The sequence below is a fragment of the Ceratotherium simum genome, chromosome 24 (assembly GCF_057802395.1).
Source record: "Ceratotherium simum simum isolate JZ-2026a chromosome 24, ASM5780239v1, whole genome shotgun sequence".
Taxonomy (NCBI): Eukaryota; Metazoa; Chordata; class Mammalia; order Perissodactyla; family Rhinocerotidae; genus Ceratotherium; species Ceratotherium simum.
Window position 1 is genome coordinate 28993151 of NC_141923.1, and position 18998 is coordinate 29012148.

Consider the following 18998-nt stretch of genomic DNA (forward strand, 5'->3'; position numbering starts at 1 on the left):
GTGGTAGGCACTTGGTAAGAGCTTCTTGAATGAGTGAAAGAGAGTGGGCTGCTCCAAAATCTCCAGGGACTCTCCCTCAGCCATTTAGTACAGCCCAGACACCTCCTGATATTTCAGGCTTTCCACCATATGGACCTGAACCCATTCTTCTTTAATCCCTCAAAGCTTCAGTGTCCTCATCTGTGAAATGGTGATAAAGAAATGATAAATGGTAGGGTGGCTTTAGGATGACTTACCTGGTTTGGTAACCTGGCTTCTGTACTTGGGAGTTCTGCGACCTTCAGCAAGGCATAGAACCTCCCTACTCTCTGTTTTCTTGACTGTAAAATGAGGATAATGAGTAACTCTTAGGGTTATGGAGAGGCCTACATGAAATAATGCATGGATACGAATTGTTGGCACAGGGCCAGCATTCATTAAATTGTAGCACCAGTTGATTCCCCATCCACCCACTTCCCAATCCCTCCCTACCTTCCCCCCACCACACACACACACGTAGGTAACCACTGTTATTAATTCTCAGGGTATCCTACCAGGGTTGCTTTATGAATATGCAAATAGGTGCAACATATAGCCTTATTTTCTATTTTTATACAAAAGTTTTCATGCCGCACACCAGGAGGCAGCACACTTTTTCCATAAAAGGCCAGATAGTAAATAGTTTAGGCTTTGTGTAACATATGGTTTCTGCAACTACTCAGCCCTGCCATGGTAGAGGAGAAGCAGTTGTAGATGACGAGTGTGGCTGTGTTCCAACTACACTGTATTTATGGAAACTTAAATTTGAATTTTGTATCCCTTTCTCATGTCATGAAATATTATTCTTCTTTTGATTTTTTTCAACCATTTAAAAATATAAAAAACCATTGTTAGGTCACAGTCCATACAAAAACGGTCGGTGGGCCAGATTTGGGCTGTTTTTTCACTTTTCAGTATATCTTAGAGAGCTTTCGCTGTGAATGTGAGGGAAATGTAAGGAGCTATTTCTTTCTGTTTAGAGGGTATATGACTCCATCCTGTGGATGTATCCTGGTTTGTTTAACCAATCCCCTACTGAAGGACACTTAAGTTGTTTCTATTCTTTACAAAATATTTTTCTGTTACAAAATAGTGCTTCTATGAATAATCTTGTTCATCCATCATGTTGGACATTTACAAGTGTCTTAGGTCAGATCTCCCTTGGGGTTGGAGCTGGGACATGGGTTTGGGTGTATGTGTGATTTATTGGGGAGTGCCAAGGGAGGCAGGGAAGCAGAAGGGGAAGGTGGAAAGAGCCAAGAAAGGGTTGGTTCCCAGGAAATCAAGCCAAGGCCTGACTGAGGGTGGAGCTTGCGGAATTGTCCCACCTTGAGGCAAGGGGCTGGGCTTTTCAACTTCTGCTCAGGCAGTCACTGGCTTCATGGTCCTGGTGGTGGGAGGAGCTCGTCAGGTGGTTGCCATCAGCCAAGAGCACGACTCAGAAGCAGCCAGCGAGGGTGCATCGGCTGCAAAGGGGACCTGGGCAGGTGGCAGCAGCGCCCACCACAGCAGGTTTATTGGCAGCATAGTCTCTGAAGTGGAACTGCACAGCGTAGATGCATTGTGCTGTGGATAGACGTGGCCAAATTGCTCTCCATAAGGGCTGTTTGCATGTCTACTAACATCTGTGCCTGTTTCAGCACAATCTCAACAAATTAGTCTATTATTATTAAACTTTCAGATTTTTGATGGATTAAAAAATGCTTTCTCAGAATAGTTTTCATTTGCACATCTCTTAAGATGGGAAGGGTTGAGCATATTTTCATGTGTTTAAGAAACATTTGCATTTTTTTCCTGTGAACTGTTCGTATTCCTTTGCTAATTTTTCTTTTAGAGCCGTTGGTCTGTCTTTTCCATTTCTAAGAGCTCTTGATATATTATGAAGATTGCTCCTTTGTCTGTGATATGAGTTGCACATATTTTTCACATTTTGTCATTTGCCTTTTTACTTTGTTTAAGGTGGTTTGGGCCAAGCAGAGGTATTTGATTGTAGGGTTGTTTGCACAAGTAAATGATATATTATGTAAAACACCTAATATGGTGCCCACTGCCTGGTAGGCACTGAATGGACATTATTTCCCTTCCCTCCGCTCCCCTCGATTCTGTGCTATAATCAACTGTACTCATTATTCTTCCTGAAATGTGGCCCATGCTTCCCACCTCCATGCATTTTCTTATGTTATTTTTCTTATCTGGAATGTCTTCCTCCTCATTTTGGACTGTGAAAATTCTACCCATCTCTTAAGCTCTGCCTCAAATGTCATGGTCTTTCTTACATCTGAACTCTGTTAGCCGTCATAGTCCACCTTGGATCTTATTTATTTGCACACGTTTACCATGCTTTTCCTGAGCCTCAGTTTCCTTATCTATAAAGTGGAGTAGCTGGGAAGAATAGAGATTTATTTTTGTTACAAAATGATGCATATATACTGTAAAAATTTTTCCTGAAAATATTCCAAAAATATAGAAACACATAAAGTTCAACATGGTAGTTACACATATACAGACACTCTCATTCCCAAGGGGAGCTACTGTTTACAGATCCTTCCAAACTTTTCCTATGCTGTATAAATATCTATAGGAGGAGAGAGAGAGAGAAGTTTTTCTGAAAATGCAAAACTGGAAGCATACTATTCATATTATTCTGCAACTTACTTTTTCATTTAATAGAATAATGTGAATAAGATGATGCATTTAAAGCACCTGGCTCCATGCTCAGTAAGTGGCAGCTATAACTACTCTATGTACCTTGTAGTGATGTTTTTAAACTTTCTTTTAGCAGCAGAACCCTTTTCAAACAAAATTGTATTTGGAAGCCCAATTTATAAGTTAGAGTGAAGCCACCAGGCTAGGGTGCAAATAGATGGAGTGGAGGGCATGGAACCCTTCACCCACTTGTCTCCCCCTCACTGTTTGAAAACCTTAGTGTGTTGGGCAGGATGTGGGCTCACCACACTTAACTGAGTGGCATCATTATGGGTATGCACTGTCTAGGCAGTTTTCCCTTGGGTCTGAAGATCCCAGCCAGCTGGGATGGGAAGTTTTTCTTCCCATATTGGTTGAAAGAGCCAAGGAGTCCTCCTGGCAGAGGAGCAGACTTTGGTGGATCATGTGGCCCAGTGACTCCTCCTTGGCTCCACACTGGTCTGTGATGGAGTTTTTATGGTCTATGAAGAAATGAAGAAAATAAAGTCAATGTGGTGAGATTCCATAAAGTTAAGCTTATTCGAATGCTTCTTTTGGGCACTGAAATGCCTTTCCTTTCATGAAATTATGGTGGCAATAATTGGTAGCTGTGTGTGTTTTAATGTCTTAGCTAAATAAAAAGTTGGCGACTTTATGCTGTTCCCTTAAATTTGTTTCAAAATTTTACTGATCCATGAAATCCTGAAGTCTAGAGATGGCTGTTCTGGTCCATCGTGGTAGCTTTGCCAGGACTTCCCTGGAACAATCCCAAGAGATAGCAAGTTCTCTTCTTGTGCCAGATGAGTCTGAGAACCCCTGTCATTTGATGAAATCATAGCAGCTCTTCCAAGGCTGAGAGTGGATGGAGCCTCTTCCCGGGGGGCTGTAGCCCAAGTCCCCTTCTCAGTGAAGCTCTTGCTTGCCTCTGTTAGCACAACTCTCTAGGGGCCAGAGCTGAGCTGAGAGCCTGCAGCCCTCCACACATGGAAGGCCTTCCTCTCTGCCTACCTCCAAAGACTGGGCTGGGGTTTATGAAGGGAGATAGCTGTCTCCTTAAAGGGATGCTTTCATCATAAGAGATAGGACCTATCAAAAACTGGAGGCTTCATCCTTTACTCTGCTGTGAGCGTCTCAGAAGGCAGGACTTTTTTATATCTGTCATTTAACCCAAAATCCCCATCACAGCAATAGATGACAATGGATGGGGCTCAGAAGACTCTAGCTGTTAGAAATGTGTTGATGCCAGATTAGGCACTGGCCCTTTATATGTAAGGATGCTTGGAAGTATAACTAGATTTTTGGGGGGAGTCTTTTATTTCCCTTAGAGGAAGAAGAGTTTTTAGTGGCTTGAGGAGAAGTATTTTGTCTGAACTGTATCTAGCACTGTTTTTTCTTTGTTTGTGAGATTTTGAAAGTCTGGCATAGTTTTCAATCTGTGATCATTTACTTACATTTGCAAAGTAATCACATGGCCTCTGTTCCTCTCAGTCCTCACAACAGCCCACTGAGGTGGGTGTTGCTAGTCCCATTTTACTGATGCGGAATCTGAAGCTCAGGGGAGCTAAGTGACTTGCTCAAGACCATTCTGCTAGTAAGAGGCAGAACTGACATCTGCCTGGCCCAAATCCTGTCCTCTCTCCTCTGTACAGCCAGGCCCTATCTACAACTAGTGGGTACTTGGGATTCTGCTTTTGTTTTTTTTTTCTTCTCTGCAAAGTTAACCACTGGCCCTTAAGGGATTTGAACTCAGGAATCTTGGGCAATTAGCATTGAGTTCCAATTAGAAAAACAAGTGACAGCAACAATAACAACAATGATAACAAACCACCAACAAAGAACTCTTTGAGTTTCCATCTTGACCAGATTGGAGAGCTCTTTGTCAGGGTCAAGTTCAAAAAAGTACCAGGTGGTCTGGGCAGAACATGAGCGACTCCCTTCACCTCTGGTGCTTTGTGGGGCTGGCACTAAGCTGACCTATGGCACCAGTCTGGTACCACCAGGAGGAGACTCCCACCGACCCACCAGCTCACCCCGCTCTCTTGGGCACACTCTTGGAAGCCGTTGAAAGGATTGTGTTTTCTGCTGCAGCTGGCTATGCTGACCTTCTCCTGGGAATGAGGAACAGATGCTTGAGGTTTGGGTTCCCAATGCTGGTCCATTACGGCTCCCAGAGCTTCTGGGGTGGCTGACAGGGCCTCTCTCCAACTCCAGCCCCTAAACTTGGGAAGCAGGGTGAGGCGTGGTTGGGGCCTGTTAGGGTGAGGATTTGCTGCTGCTAGTGCCAGAAGGAAGAGCAGCATTGAAGCTCTTGGGAGCCAAGTCCTGAGCTAACAGGGCTGGAGGGAGCTGAGCTCTGACATCTCTCCTGGTTTGACTTCTGCCAGCAAAGGATAAGAGGGAGCTTGCTCACGGCCTGGGCACCCAGGGCCAACAGAACTGGAGTAGGGACGGTAGAGGGAGAGGGTCCCAGGACCTTATCCCACTTGGGCAAGAAATCCAGTGGAGAAGCTAGGGGTGGGACCACCTGGGGGGAGGAGCCGGAGCAGAGGCTCTAGGCTGAGCTTCCATCCTAGTCTGGGCTGGTTTGTTGGGTGGCAGAGGCTCAGGCAGCCCTGGGTTGGAATCCCAGGGCCCTGATTTACCTGTTGTATAACCTTGGGCAAGTAATCACTCTCTCAGCTTCAATGTCTACAGTGTGTTCATGCCCACCACATGACACTGTCATGTGTACAGTGGTTCATATACGTTGTGACAGTGACAGAGTATTTACTGCCTGGTAGAACGGCCTGCCTGATAATAAACACATAAAGAACGTGGTCAAATTTATGAGACAACTCAAATAGTTAAGATATCAAAGGACAGGAGCAGAAAATTTTCATAAGTGGTAAATAAACTATGAAAAAAATTTCAACCTCAGAAGTCATAATAATGGGAGATAAAAGCAACATTGAAGTATCATTTTATGCTTATTTAATTAGCAAAGTATAAAAAAATTAATAATGTGCTATGCTGGGGAAGTTGTGCTCTAAGTGATGCATTTTTACATTTGTATGCAACCCTTTTAGAAAGCAATACACCAGTGTGTGCTTAGAGCTGTAAATGTTTGTAACCTTTGATACCATCATTCTAGTCCGCAGAATTAATCCTAAAATAATAATCCTTTTCAAAATGTTTATTATAAGAATTTTTCAAATATACAGAATAAAATAGAATAGTATGATGCATCCCCCTATACTAAAGGAATATTTTTACAGAAGAAAACAAGCTGAATGAGTAAGGATGTCCACAGTTAAAAACAATCTAAATACGTAACAGGAGAATGTCTGAATAAATTGTGATTCATCTTCAGATAGACTGTCATGTAGCAATTAAGGTGATAAATATGAAAATTATAGAATTGTATAAAGTATGATCCAATATTAAGTAAAAAATCAGATTTTAAATTGTATCTACCAGTGATGATAATAGTGTAAGAACATACACTTGAGCAAATGTTAAATGTGCAAAAATATTTGCGGTGTTGGGGGAGATGATGAATTCATTTTTTTCTCCTTGAATATTGTTGTTATATTATTTTTCCAATAAAATAAGTGAAAGGGATATTCTAGGCTCCACCCGTAAATCAATCTGTGAACGTGTATTTATTGGGCATCTATTCCGCAGGTAATTTGTGTGAATAGGTGTGTTAAGAAGTGGCAGGGAGTAGGCACAGGGCTTGGTCTGGGGGCAGGGACTGGTCCATAAGAGTCTCAAAGACCCTTAGAATGTCAGAGCTACATGGGACCAGTCCAACACCTTCATTTTGCAGTCGAGGGCCCTGAGGCCCTGGCAATTCCACATAGAGGTAGGCACTCCCACTGAACTGGTTAGCTGGCCTTAGCTCAGTCCCCCTGCCTCAGGACACCTCCATTTCCCAGGAGTTGGCAAGAAGGCAGAGAGCACTCTTCCAGTGCAAAGGCGGTGGGGGAGTACCTTGAACAGAGAGGGCACAGAGACGCTGCTCCCGGGATGCAAACCCCCATGTCACGGTTGTCTCCACAGGACCCTGAGTGGGCTTAGCCAGACCCAGCCCTCCCAGCAGCACGTGGGGCTGTCCCGGACCGTCCGACTTTACCCGGCCACTGCGGCTAGTGCCCAGCTGACTTCCAACGCCCTGCCCGCGGGGCTAGGCCTTGAGAGGAGGGATGGTGCCCAGCAGGCAGCCTATCAGGACCACCAGTCATCCCTCTGGGGTAAGGACAACCTGTCTCAGGGTCTTGGAAGAGCAGGACATCTAAATCTCTGACCTTCTTCTCCCCACCTTTGCTTCTCCCTCCACTTTCACAGAGGGGCCAAGTTGTCACCTTGTCCCTCATCCTTTCAGCCATCAACAGTTGTCGAGTGCCTGCTTTGTGCCAAGCTCCAAGGGTCCCAAAGCAGCTGTCAGCCCCCTTGAGACCCTTAGACCTGAATTGCTCCCTTTCTGCCCCATCTGTCATCCATCCTGCTTTTGCTTCCTTCCCTTGCAGCCATGAACGTCACCTTCCTGGCCCTGGTCCTTCCGCTTCATCCTTCCTGCAAACCCCAACCCTTGTGGACCAACCCCAGCAGTTGCTTCCTTAGCAGCTACAACTGGGCCTCTGCTTCCTAAAGGAGAGAACCGAGCATCCCTTGGATTCACGCCTCTGCACATTCTGGTCACTGCCCAACAATCCTTCCCTGCACTCCTGGATGCTTGCTCTCTCATTCTTCAGAGCAGCTACTCTAGCTGCCCCCACTTTCCCATCAGCACATGGACATGCCTGCCACCTCCTGGGGAGCCCCTCACCTTGCTGCCCGTCTGTCCCACCATGCACGCGGCTCCCTCACCTAACCCATGCCTGAGCTGACCTCCTTTCTCTTTTTCTGTTTAAAATTGAAGTGAAATTCACATAATATAAAACTCACCATTTTAAAGTATACATTCAGTGGTTTTTAGTATATTCACAATTTTATGCAACCATCACCACTATCTAATTCCAGAACATTTCATCACTCCAAAAAGAAACCTCATACCCATTAAGCAGTCACTCGCTATTCCCCTCTCCCCCAAGCCTCCGGCCCCACTAATCTTTCTGTCTCTATAGATTTGCATATCCTGGACATGTCATGTAAACGGAATCAGGCAATATGTGGCCTTTTGTGTCTGATACAACTTAATATAATGTTTTTGAGGTTTATCCATGTTGTAGCACACATCAGTACTTCGTTCCTTTTTATAGTTGATGACCTTTCTTGTCATCTTGAAAAGGAGGTGTCCCTCTTCTTGTCTAAGGCACACCCCACTTCTTGTTTCTGTGGATCGCTCGGCCATGGCTTGTCCTCTCCCTGCCCCGTCTCTTTTCGCCCTTCAACCTGTCCCCTCTCTCAGCCCCTTCCTGTCAGCATAGACACTTGCTTACAGCTCTCCAATTCTCACGCACAGTCTCTCTCTCTCTCTCTCACACACACACACACACACACACACACCCCGAGTTATTTCTCCACTTCCCTCTGGCTTCCTCTCCATCTCTCCCCGCTTCACAGTTTAGCTTCTTGAATGCGTGATCTGCATAGACTCTTTATACTTCCCTCCTCAAGCCCTCTGCCTTCTGGCTTTGCTCCCCGGGCTCCCCACACTGAATGTACCCCCTCTTTATATTTCCACCATCACCGCCCGTGTTAAGTGAAGTGACCTTAGCTCGCACTGTTGCACTGCCCCCGCATCCACCTGCACCCCCAGCTGGGAGGGCATCAGGCCCCCAAACTTCCTCTTTGATCTCTTACCGAAAACTTGCAATGACTTCCCGCTACCAACCAAATGAAGTGCCGAATCCTTGTTCTGGCAATCGGGGCCCCCAAACCTGCCTCTTGTCATTCTTTCAGGCTTTATCTTCCTCCACTTCTCTTAGAAAACTTAGAAAACTTCACTCTCGGGCCGGCCCTGTGGCTTGGTGGTTAAGTGCGCGCGCTGCGATGCTGGCGGCCTGGGTTTGGATCCCGGGTGCGCATCGAGGCACCACTTCTCCGTTCATCCTGAGGCCGAGTCCCACATGCAGCAACTAGAAGGATGTGCAGCTACGACACACAACTATCCACTGGGGCTTTGGGGGAAAAAATAAAATAAATAAAATCTTAAAAAAAAAAAAAAAAAAGAAAACTTCACTCTCGCAAGTCTGAGCTCCATTCAGTTCTCTGCCCTTGTGTTCGAAGCCCCGCTGCAGACTTGCTAGCTGTGTGACTTGGGGCAAGGCAACCTTCTCTGGGCCTCGTTTCCTTAACTGTAAAATGGGAATATTATGTTAGATATAGGAATATTGCCAATATTCAACCATTTCAACCTACAAAAGTGGCAATTTCTAATGGTTCAACCTAAAATAATGCTCACTCAGAGGGTTGAGAGTTCATGTGCGTAAAGCATGAGCTTAGTGGCCGGCACGCTAGCATCGCTCAATAAATGTTGGACTGTGAGTTTCTCAAAGATATGACCCTGTCCCCACCATGGGACCTGGCATCCAGTAGGTACTTAGCAAATGCCCTGGGTGTGGATTCCCCCTGTTCCCATGGGCCTTTCTAACCAGCCTCTGGAGGTCACGGCTGTGCCTCTCAGCCCTGCCCCCTGGACCCAAGCCCTCTCTCTGCAGGGCTGAACCTCACGGAGAAAATCAAGAAGATCAAGATTGTCTTCACTCCCACCATCTGCAAGCAGACCTGTGCCCGGGGGCACTGTGCCAACAGCTGTGAGCGTGGTGACACCACCACCCTGTATAGCCAGGGCGGCCATGGGCATGACCCTAAGTCTGGCTTCCGCATCTGTGAGTCCCTTCCTCCCTCAGATGGTTCCTGGCTGCCCCTGGGGTGGGCCAGGGTGGGGCGGGGGTAGTGGCTGGAGGGACAGGCCTGCCTTGGGCAGGAGCGCAGCTCTTCTGCAGGAAGGAAGCCCACTACTCTCACACTGCGGCTTCTGTAAGTTGTCCCCAGTCCCCGGAAAGCTGAGTCCTCATCCAGCTATTTCATGGCCTAGCTGTGTGACTCTGGGCAAGTCACATAACCTCTCTGAGTCCAAGTTTCCTCCACAGAGATATGAGGGAGTTAATAGCGCCTCTGCCCTCCCGTCCCCAGGTTATTGTGGGGTCGAGGAAAGGCGTGGAAGGCCTTTTTAGAAAGGCAAAGCTGGTCATTATCTACCCTTCTTTCTCCCGGGCCTCCTGGAGAGTCCTGCCTTTCAGGGCGTGCTGGGCTCCCCAAGCCTCCAGATTTGGGGTCCTGCTCCCCCTGCTCCTCTGTCATCACCCACTAGCCACATGGTGGGTACTGCTATGTTCTTCTACCACCGGTCACCTTGAGATTGCTGTCATAGATTTCTGCCAGATCCCCTGCCTGAACGGAGGCCGCTGCATCGGCAGGGACGAGTGCTGGTGCCCCACCAACTCCACCGGGAAGTTCTGCCACCTGCCCGCCCCAAAGCTGGACAGGGAGCCTTCAGAGAGGGGCTCCCGCCACAGGGCCCCGCTGGGGGGCCCCTTGAGGCAGTCCACCTTCACCTTGCCTCTCTCCAACCAGCTGGGTGAGTGCAGGGTGGGGGCAGGGCGGGCTGGGGGGCACCCTGGGTGCCGGGGTACGGTGGGCACTGGCACCATGGTGGGGAGGATGGGAAGTTGGCTCTAGTGCTTCCTTCACAGTCAGACCTCCCTCATTCTCCTCCGCCCTCAGGGCTCAGTTTCATTCCATAAACTTCTCTTTGCCCTTTCTTCTGAATTCATCAATATTTTTTTGCCCTTACCCCCGACGGGGTGCTATGGGTGAGACAACAGAGGATGAGGGCAGAGTCCTGCACTCAAGGAATCCACGATTCTGGACAATAGAGGGACGATGGACAGCAAAGAGAATATCATCATAAAACATTTCATTTCCCTTGCCTTCCATTATTAGGTGCCAAATAAAGGGTACAGAAAAACAGAATTCTACAGGAGGTCAGGGGGTGGAGAGCTCTGTGCCCAGGGTGCTCAGGGAAGGCTGCCTTGGGGAGGAGGACTTCAGTTAGGCCTTAAGCAATGGGTAGACTTTGGTTAAACAGAGGGCAGTGGGAAGGGCTCCTCTCCAGAGGGACTGGCTGAGCAAAGGCGTGGAGGTGGGACCGTGCAGGGTTGCAGGGTCCACTGGGCTGGAGCTCAGGGGTGGTATAGGATCGTGGCAGGAGGTGGAATCAGGAATGTAGTGTGGAAGTTAATAATGCAGATCCCTCATTGACAGGTGGGGAGTGAAGGAGTTTGAGCTTTGTTCTGTCCTCATTGGGATATTGTTCTGGGTTAGAGTACAGAGTGAAGAAATGGAAGGAGAGTTTGGGGGAGATACACAGCTAGTGGCCTCCTGGCCCAGGGCTGGGGGGCACTCTTCAGAGGGTGGGGCCCTGTTTCCCCGACTCTGACCCCAGCCCCTGTGCCCAGCCTCCGTGAACCCCTCCTTGGTGAAGGTGCACATTCGCCACCCGCCCGAGGCTTCCGTGCAGGTCCACCAGGTGGCACGGGTGCGGGGCGAGGCCGAGGAGGCCCCGGAGGAGAACAGCGTGGAGACCAGACCCTCATCCCGGCTCCCCGCCAGCCCTGGCCACAGCCACTGGGACAGCAACAGTATCCCTGCTCGGTCTGGAGAGGCCCCTCGGCCACTGCCTCCAGCGGTGCCCAGGCCTCAGGGGCTGCTGGGCCGGTGTTACCTGAGTGCTGTGAATGGCCAGGTGAGAACGTAGCTCCTGCCTCAGCCCTGGGGGCTTCCAGAATAGCAGTTGTTCCCCACTCTGCCCCTTCTTCTCTCTCTCCTCCTTGTTCTTACGGAATGTGTCTGCCGAGTCTCAGGGCATACAAGTGCCTGAGTGGGGAGAGGCTGGGCCTCTACCTGGGCTCCACTGGGTACCTGTCAGTGCCAGGCACGCTGAAGGGGACCCAAAAGAGTGCCCCTCTGGAGGGGCACCAATATCCTCAGGTCCCAGTAAATCCTGAGCTCTCCTGGAGCTGAGTCCAGGACCCCCAGTACAGGGACAGTGGGACTGTTAGATCTGGTGAGAAGGACTTCAGTATTCAGTTGAGACTGGGGTCACAGAGATGTGGAATTAGCAAATGCAGGTTAAATCCCAAAGCCTTGGGGGTGCAAAGATGAGAGCACCCCATCCCTTCTGGAGGCATCCACAGCTGGTGATGGGAAATCAGATGAGCTCTTCTGAGTCCAGGCACCTAAGACTAGAGGCTAAGCCAGGGGGCTAAGCCAGACCCAGGAAGGTTTTTCTCAGGATTGCAGTTTGGTGTTTCCAGAAATCCCTCCTGAGGTTAGGGAACTGGAGGCGGTGGGAGGAGGGGAGCCAAGGGATAGGGACTCTGAGTCCCCGGATCCTCCCTGGCCTCTTGGGGTGTCTTGTGGTGTCCCTGAGCCTGGACCCTGCCCCTGGAGAAGGCCTGCACCATGGGTCACCCTGGAGTTTGACAAAGGAAAGCTCATGCTTTGGGACCCTCTGTCTGTGGGCTGGGGACATGGTAGGGGGCAGTAGGGGCAGACCTGCACAGAGATCTTGTCTTGCCTGGGATATGTCCCCACTCCCCAAGTTTCGGGTCTGGTGGAGTGGCCCACAGGTTTCTCTGCTTCCTTCTGGGACGGCTGAGTCTCTCCTTCCCTCCCTGGGTAGGGGTGTCCTCTGGTAAGGTGTGGGGGGTGAGCTCTTGTCTCAGGCTTTCCTGGGACATCCTTGTGTATAGCATGGGAAGGCGGAGGCGGTGATGAGTGTCCACGGCCTCTTTTCCAGTGTGCCAACCCCCTGCTGGAGCTGACTGCCCAGGAGGACTGCTGTGGTAGTGTGGGAGCCTTCTGGGGGGTGACATCATGTACCCCGTGCCCACGCAGACCAGGTGAGTGCTGGGTGCCAGGGTCCAGGGTTGGAGGGGAAGTTCTCCCAGGGCCTGGCCTCTGCTGGGGGGCACCCCCCTCCATCTCCCATCAGGGTCTCGGAGGCCAGACAGGTAGAACAGGCTGTAAACCAGGTAGGCTTTCCCGATCTGCCTTGAGGGTGCTCCTGGCTGGAGGCCGAGGCTCCTGGTGGTTCAGAGAGCTCAGCCCCTCTGCCGGATGCAGCCTGGCCTACCTGCTCCTTCTGGTTGCCGGGGAGAGGTTCCTTCCTCTTGCCAGTTGTTCTTGCTCAGATTTTAGGGGTCCCATCCCATGCTGGGCCCTCTTCTACCCCTCAGCCTCCTTCCACATCCCCCCTGCCCAGGTACCAGGGGCCCAGAGGTCTTGATTGGGTGACTTAGTGTTTCCCTCATTCTCCCCCTGAAGGGCCCCCCAGATGTCCTTCTCACTTCCTGTTTCCTGCCTCTCAGTCTTTGAATCAGGGCTGTCCCAGAACGTCGTCAGCCTTACTGGGGAACCCAGTTCCCTCCCTCTTTGGGATGGTGGGAAAACCCAACATGTAGTCATTCATTCATGCATTCACTCATTCACTCAGCAAATACTCATCAGGTGCCTTGTGTGCGCCAAGCACTGAGAATTCAGGAAGGAGCAAAACGCCGCTCTTGTAAGCATTGATCTTACAGCCAGGAGGTGGTGACATGCTGCCCGTGCCTGAGTTTGGCTTCTGCCGGCTCAGCCTGATTCCCCGCTCCAGGCCTCACTCCTGGCCCGGGCCTGGCATGTATTTCTTTGGCCTGTCAGCAGTCGACTCGGTAAGTCGGCTTTGTGGGGGGCCTGGACTGGAGCCCAAAGGTGGGAGGAGCAGAGCTGTTCCTCACTTCAGACTCGGCTGTGGAGCAGTGGCCATATTTTCCAAACTAAAAATAAGTGTGGACGGTTTCACAGTGTGATGGAATTTTTGGTGCAGCAGCAAAGGGCAGTGTGAAGCTCCCAGGCTTGAGCCTCCAACACAGCAGGTACCAGTCCCAGCTCTGCCCGCTGACCTCTCTGCTCCGTCTCTGATCTGCAAAGTGGAGGCAGAAATAGTGCTAGCCTTGCCTCGTGGGGCTGCTGTGGAGAGTACACGAGACGATGCCTGTGCTTAGTGTTCGGTCGATAACTGTAGCTGTTACTATTATTATTAGAAAATATCCCCCCAAAAAGGGAAAAGGGAATGGACCTACTGCCCCTCCAGGAGGAGGGCTCCCAACTACTCAGTGCCTCCCCCTGCAGGCCGGAGATGTTTTTGCCACTTTTCTTTTTTCCTTGTTTTCCTTCCTCCTTCTGGGTCAGGCGCACTCTTGAGGCTTCATATCGCATGTTCCATCCAGTCAACAAATATTTACATTGATGAGGCAACAATTGACAGTGCCCTTCGTGTGCAGGCCCTGGACAGACAGTGGAGAATGAGATAAAAACAGTGCCTCCCCTCTCCAAGCTTACAGTCTAGTGGGGGAGGAGGGACACAGACAGGTAGTGGGCATCCGAAAAAGAGAGCTAGTGCAGTGACAAGACGCGTGCCAAATGCTGTGGGAATACAGACAGCAGAACTGGGGCCACTGATAGGTCCTGTAGCACCTTTGTGCAAATTAGAGAAAGGTGCCCCTTCCATTTGTTCAAAACAGTCTTTATCAATGTACAAATCTGGGATGCCAATAATTCCCTTAGGTGTGGTGCCTTTGTGCAGTGCACAGCCTGCACATCTATACACTGTGGGGTAGGGGATCCTAGCTCAGACTGGTGGATCAGAGAAAGCTTCTTATAGGAGGTGACATCCAGGAAAAGATCTAAAGAATTATTAGAGTAGGCCATTCAGAGATGGGGAAGAGCTTAACAAGCCAGGGAAATTGCATATGTGGCTGAGCCAAGAGAGTGAGCAACATTTCCTGGAGCACAGCACACCCAAGGCTGAGCCCCCCCACCACACCCCCGTCCCAGGTGGCACCTCCCACCACCCCTCCCCCGCCGTGTTCAGCACATCTCAGCAAGCTGGGCACCAGGGTGCAGACTCTGGAGTGTCAAGCATTCCAGCACCCCGAGCAAGAAATAACAAAGACCAGGGCAACGGAAACATTTAAAACACAAGTGCAGCTGGGCGTTGTATAGAGAAGGGACAAGATGCTGGGGAAACTTGTTTGTGTTGACAGGATGCCAGACACCTAGCTCCACACCTGAGCCTGGGGCCGGGGTGGGGGATGTTTCTTTAAGTAGGCATGACAAGCTAGCTACTATGCAAGAGTCAGAGGAAGAAAAGGAGAGCTGCTAGGTGGGTTTGGGAATGATGGGCAAGACAAGCAGGACTTCTGGGTTCTAGAACATTCTCAGGCCTCATGGCTTTGCCCCTCTGAGCCTCTGTTTCTCCTCTGATAAAATAAGGTTGTGCCCCTCAAGGAAGGGCTTTGTCATCCCCAGCAAGGTGGTCTAGCAGGATCAGGGGGTGAGGAGAGTAATAAAGCCAGTAGCTGGGGTTACCCCTAAATCACCTTTTGGCTTCTGAGGCTCCGTGCTGGACTGTCGAAGAAGGTCCCTGCAGAATGCTGCTATTTCTAGCATGGAAAGGGACTGTCTTGAAGCCTCAGTTAGATAGCACAGACAAATCCCTTTTCTTCCAGAAAAATTCCTCAGTGCCCTCTTTCTCAGGGAGATGGCTCAGGGAGTCAATCTAGGCCGGCCTGTGGTCCCCCGTTCTCCCTTCACTCCGAGTGACAGATGCAGCTGACCTTCCAGGACTTGGCCTGAGCCACGTCTTCCTGACCGCTTGGGAGTTATCAAAGCCCTCAGCTCAGGGCTTCTGCAGTCGCCCTGCCAGGGACTGGGAGCACCCGGCTCTCAAAAACCACTTTGATTGAAGCCACATTTTTGAGTTTTTGTCCGAGAAAGACAGACATCTGGGTTGACTGGAAAGTTGGCCGCTGCCCCATCTGGCTTGGCACTGGCTATGTCAACCCCAAGGCCCCTTCTCTGGGGCAGGCGGGGCTGGCACATGGCTCGCAGCCCACAGTGGTGGGCTCCAGCCGTCTGCCACGAGATCGTCTTTCTGTCTGCCTGGTGTGGGATGAGTTCACTTCAGAACCCAGGCCCCTCCCTGTATCTCCGGGGACAGCTGATTCTCTTGCTCTGCCCCTTCAAGGAATTCTGCATCTTTCCCTCTTAAAAACAAGAATAGCTGCCAGTTACTGAACTTGTACACAATGCTGGGCTTGTCACCTGCATTATTTCATGTCATTGTCACAACTACCTGCAAGCTAAGGCTCCTTACTCCCATTTGACAGATAAGGAAAATGAAGTTCAGAGAAGGCTGAGGAACTTGTGAAGGTCACCCAGCTAGGACAAGTGGAGCTAGGATTCAAACCATAGTGTGTCTGATTCTCAGCTGACCAGGATGTCCCTAATCATTCTGGGGAGGCTGGGACCTACCTGAAGACAACAAAAATCAGGACATTTCACAGCCAGAAGGAAGCACCCGGATTGTATTTCATGAATTATGTGTGCATGAAGGACAACATCCCTCAAGAAGATTGGGGTTGAATAGACAGGCTGGGCAGCAACCTGCAGCCCAGGCCTGAGTTAACAGAGATGTGCTCAAAGAATTGTCCCAGGGAGAAGCGGGTAGGCTTGTTCCGTGGTCCAGGAGGGCAAAAGCCAACATGTGGATGTTTCTGGTAAGCAGAGCTCAACTTGAAACTGAGCACAAGGAACAGCTTATTAAAAACTGCAGCTGGCCAGCAAATAAGGGGGTGTGCCCAGAAATACTGAGCTCCCTGCCATGAGGTGTGGCAACTAAGAACAGGTTTGTAGAAGCAGTTGGGGAAGGAAATTCATTTTTGAGGGAATGGAGGTTTATATATGTGTCTGAAAATTTACTTGAAACCCTCGATAGAAAGGAAGCTTTGGTTTGGCTTGGTTTTGTCATGGCGCTTGCCCACAAGGAGAGCTACAGGCGTAGGTCTGTGATGGGGAGGCCCCTGGGGAGGGTGAGTGTGTGAGGTGATGTGGGCACGAGGCAAGGTTTGGAGGAGAGAACGCTGGGGCAAGTCACAGCAGCAACATCATTATCATCATTAGCAACCCTTTTTTCAGAACCCTCATAAGTGCCAGGCACCATGCTTTCTCACGTTGTTGTATCCTAACAACATCTCCAGGAGTTGGGTGTTACTATCTTCATTTTACAAATGAGGCAGTTGGGCCTGAAACTCCAGGTCTGTGTGACCCCAAACCCCTACTTCTAACCACTCTGTCATCTGCCTTCTGTGCTGCGTCGTGCGCGCTTGGCTTGGGCATTTGCGAAACTAGAGGACACTGGCTTGGGGAACAGCTGTGCTGGGGTGGGGCTCCTGTTCTCAGGGTTCTGGGTGAGACGCCCAGTCTCCTGCCCTAAAGAAATGGGATTTTCAGAATTCTAGTTGTGGGGCTGAAAAAAGCAGCGTCTCTCTTGCTTGAGGATGTTCTGAGAGCTTCTTCCAAGGACCTCAAAGCCTCCTGGGAATTGTGCCTCAGCTCAGCACCCTCCCTACCCCAGAGGGGGTGTCATGGACACATGGCATGTCTGACCTGGAGAGCTCCAGGGACGGTGGGGTGGGGTTGGCTGGAGTGGCACCTGTCTGAGCCAGGGTTCTGAGTAGACCCCTCTCCACCTCACTGTTTGTGGTGACCAAGATGCCCACTTTGGCTCTAGTGCTGCCCTGAGGAAGCGGTCAGAGCCCATCTTTGGGTGGAATTTCTAATTCATTGTGGGAGTCCTTTAGGAGTTCACCAAAGAGGAAAATCTGGAATAATGGACATTATGATAATTACCAATATGTGACAAGGATTGTGCTCAGAGTTTTGCATGCTTGTTTAGTGTTTAAAATAGTCTCCTGAGGAAGGAATTGTCATCCCCATTTTACTGATAAGAAAATAGAGGCTCAGAGAGGCTGAGTAACTTGCCCAAGCGTCTCCAGCCAGTGAGGGGCAGCAGACCAGCTTGCTGTCCTCGAGACTGTGTTGCTGGAAGGAAGGAAGGAAGGAAGGAAGGAAGCAGGAGGGGGAACTAAGCCTTGGGGAGCATCTATCTATAGGGGCTGTGCCAGGCCTTCTGCGAGCTTCAGTCTGGTGTTGATTGTTTCAGTAAAGTTAATCTTCACAACAACCCATGAACTGAGTTGCTGTCCCCACTTCTACAGATGAAAAAAGGAAGACTGAAAGATGTTAAGAAATGTGCCACAGGTCACACAGCTAGTCAGAGTGGAGCCAGGAATTAGACGCGGGTCTGGCTGCTCTGGCACCCACACTTTTTCCACTGCTCTGGGGGAGTGGAAGTTTCTCTCGAGCTTACCCACCTGAGGTCTGCAAATCGGGGGTTCAGCTTCAGCCTGCTCACATGCCCCTGTGCATCGAGCTGAGCCTCATCCGGGGTGTGTGTGTGTGTCTGTCCTCTGTGGGGAGGAGTGTATGGCGGGGCACCCTCCACATCGTCCTGGTACAGCCATCTGTCATCACAGGCTGAGATCAGCATGGCTTGTAAACAGCCCTGTGGCCAAATATATGTCTCCACCATCTCCTCCCTGAGCTCTGTCGTGAAGTCAGGGCCAAAACTGTCTCCAGCAATTAGTTTGCCCTTGCTGAGGCCTCCTTGGGAGTCCCAGAAGCCAAAGGGGAGAATTATCAGGGCAGGGGCAGGCTGCAGCCAGGGGCCCCTCTGCTTTCCCCCGCTCTGTGAGCAGGCCGACGGGCAGCAGTGTGTGGGTAGGGCTGGGGTCAGGGCAGAGACCTGAGTTCCAGGCCCACATGGCCCAGGTCTCCTTACCAGGAAAGTCACCCGTATCCGCCCTCCCTGCTTCAGGGGCATTTTGTGACGTGCAGACTCCTTGGAGCTCAGGTTGATCCCAGCTGGCCCTCAGCAGCTGCTTTGGCTTTCTCGGGTCTGAGTCCCAACTGCAAGGTCACCAGCAGCTCCCCAAGTGTCTCCTTGAAGTGCCTGTGGGAATCAAGGCTTAGTCATTCTCTCTCCAGATCTCACAGTCCTCTTCTCTCTACTCTCCAATCTCTTGTTTTATCCTTGGTCTGGCTAAGGGCCAGGAGGGGTAGTACAGGTTCTTCACCATTTCCTTTGTCGATCTTGCATGGCGCTTTGGTTGTATCCGTTGTGGAGCATTTACTCAGCATCTTAGTTCTTCTGATCTCCTTCTGGGTATCCCCACCTTTTTTTTTTTTTCCCTCTCTTGATCCCTTGTAAAAAAAAAGGGAGGGAAGGGTTCCCAGTCAGGGTGATACACTTCCTGCTGGGCAGGCGTCTCCCTATGGCCTCCAGACTCTAGGATTCTTGGCCTAGACCACTCCTAAGGCTTGTCATGAATTCATTCATTTATGTATTTGGAGGCAGTAGAGAG

The 18998-nt window shown here is 50.2% G+C and overlaps 1 protein-coding gene across 2 annotated transcripts in view; it reads left to right on the forward strand.

Moving 5' to 3' along the window:
• LTBP2 (latent transforming growth factor beta binding protein 2) overlaps positions 1-18998 on the forward strand; it is a 102008-nt gene that overhangs the window by 41911 nt on the left and 41099 nt on the right. For both annotated transcript variants that reach the window (XM_087448202.1, XM_014784405.2), the window contains 5 exons: positions 6745-6935; positions 9345-9515; positions 10061-10267; positions 11148-11434; positions 12491-12593. In XM_087448202.1, the coding sequence (XP_087304328.1) occupies positions 6745-6935; positions 9345-9515; positions 10061-10267; positions 11148-11434; positions 12491-12593 (959 nt within the window). The remainder of the gene's footprint in view (positions 1-6744; positions 6936-9344; positions 9516-10060; positions 10268-11147; positions 11435-12490; positions 12594-18998) is intronic.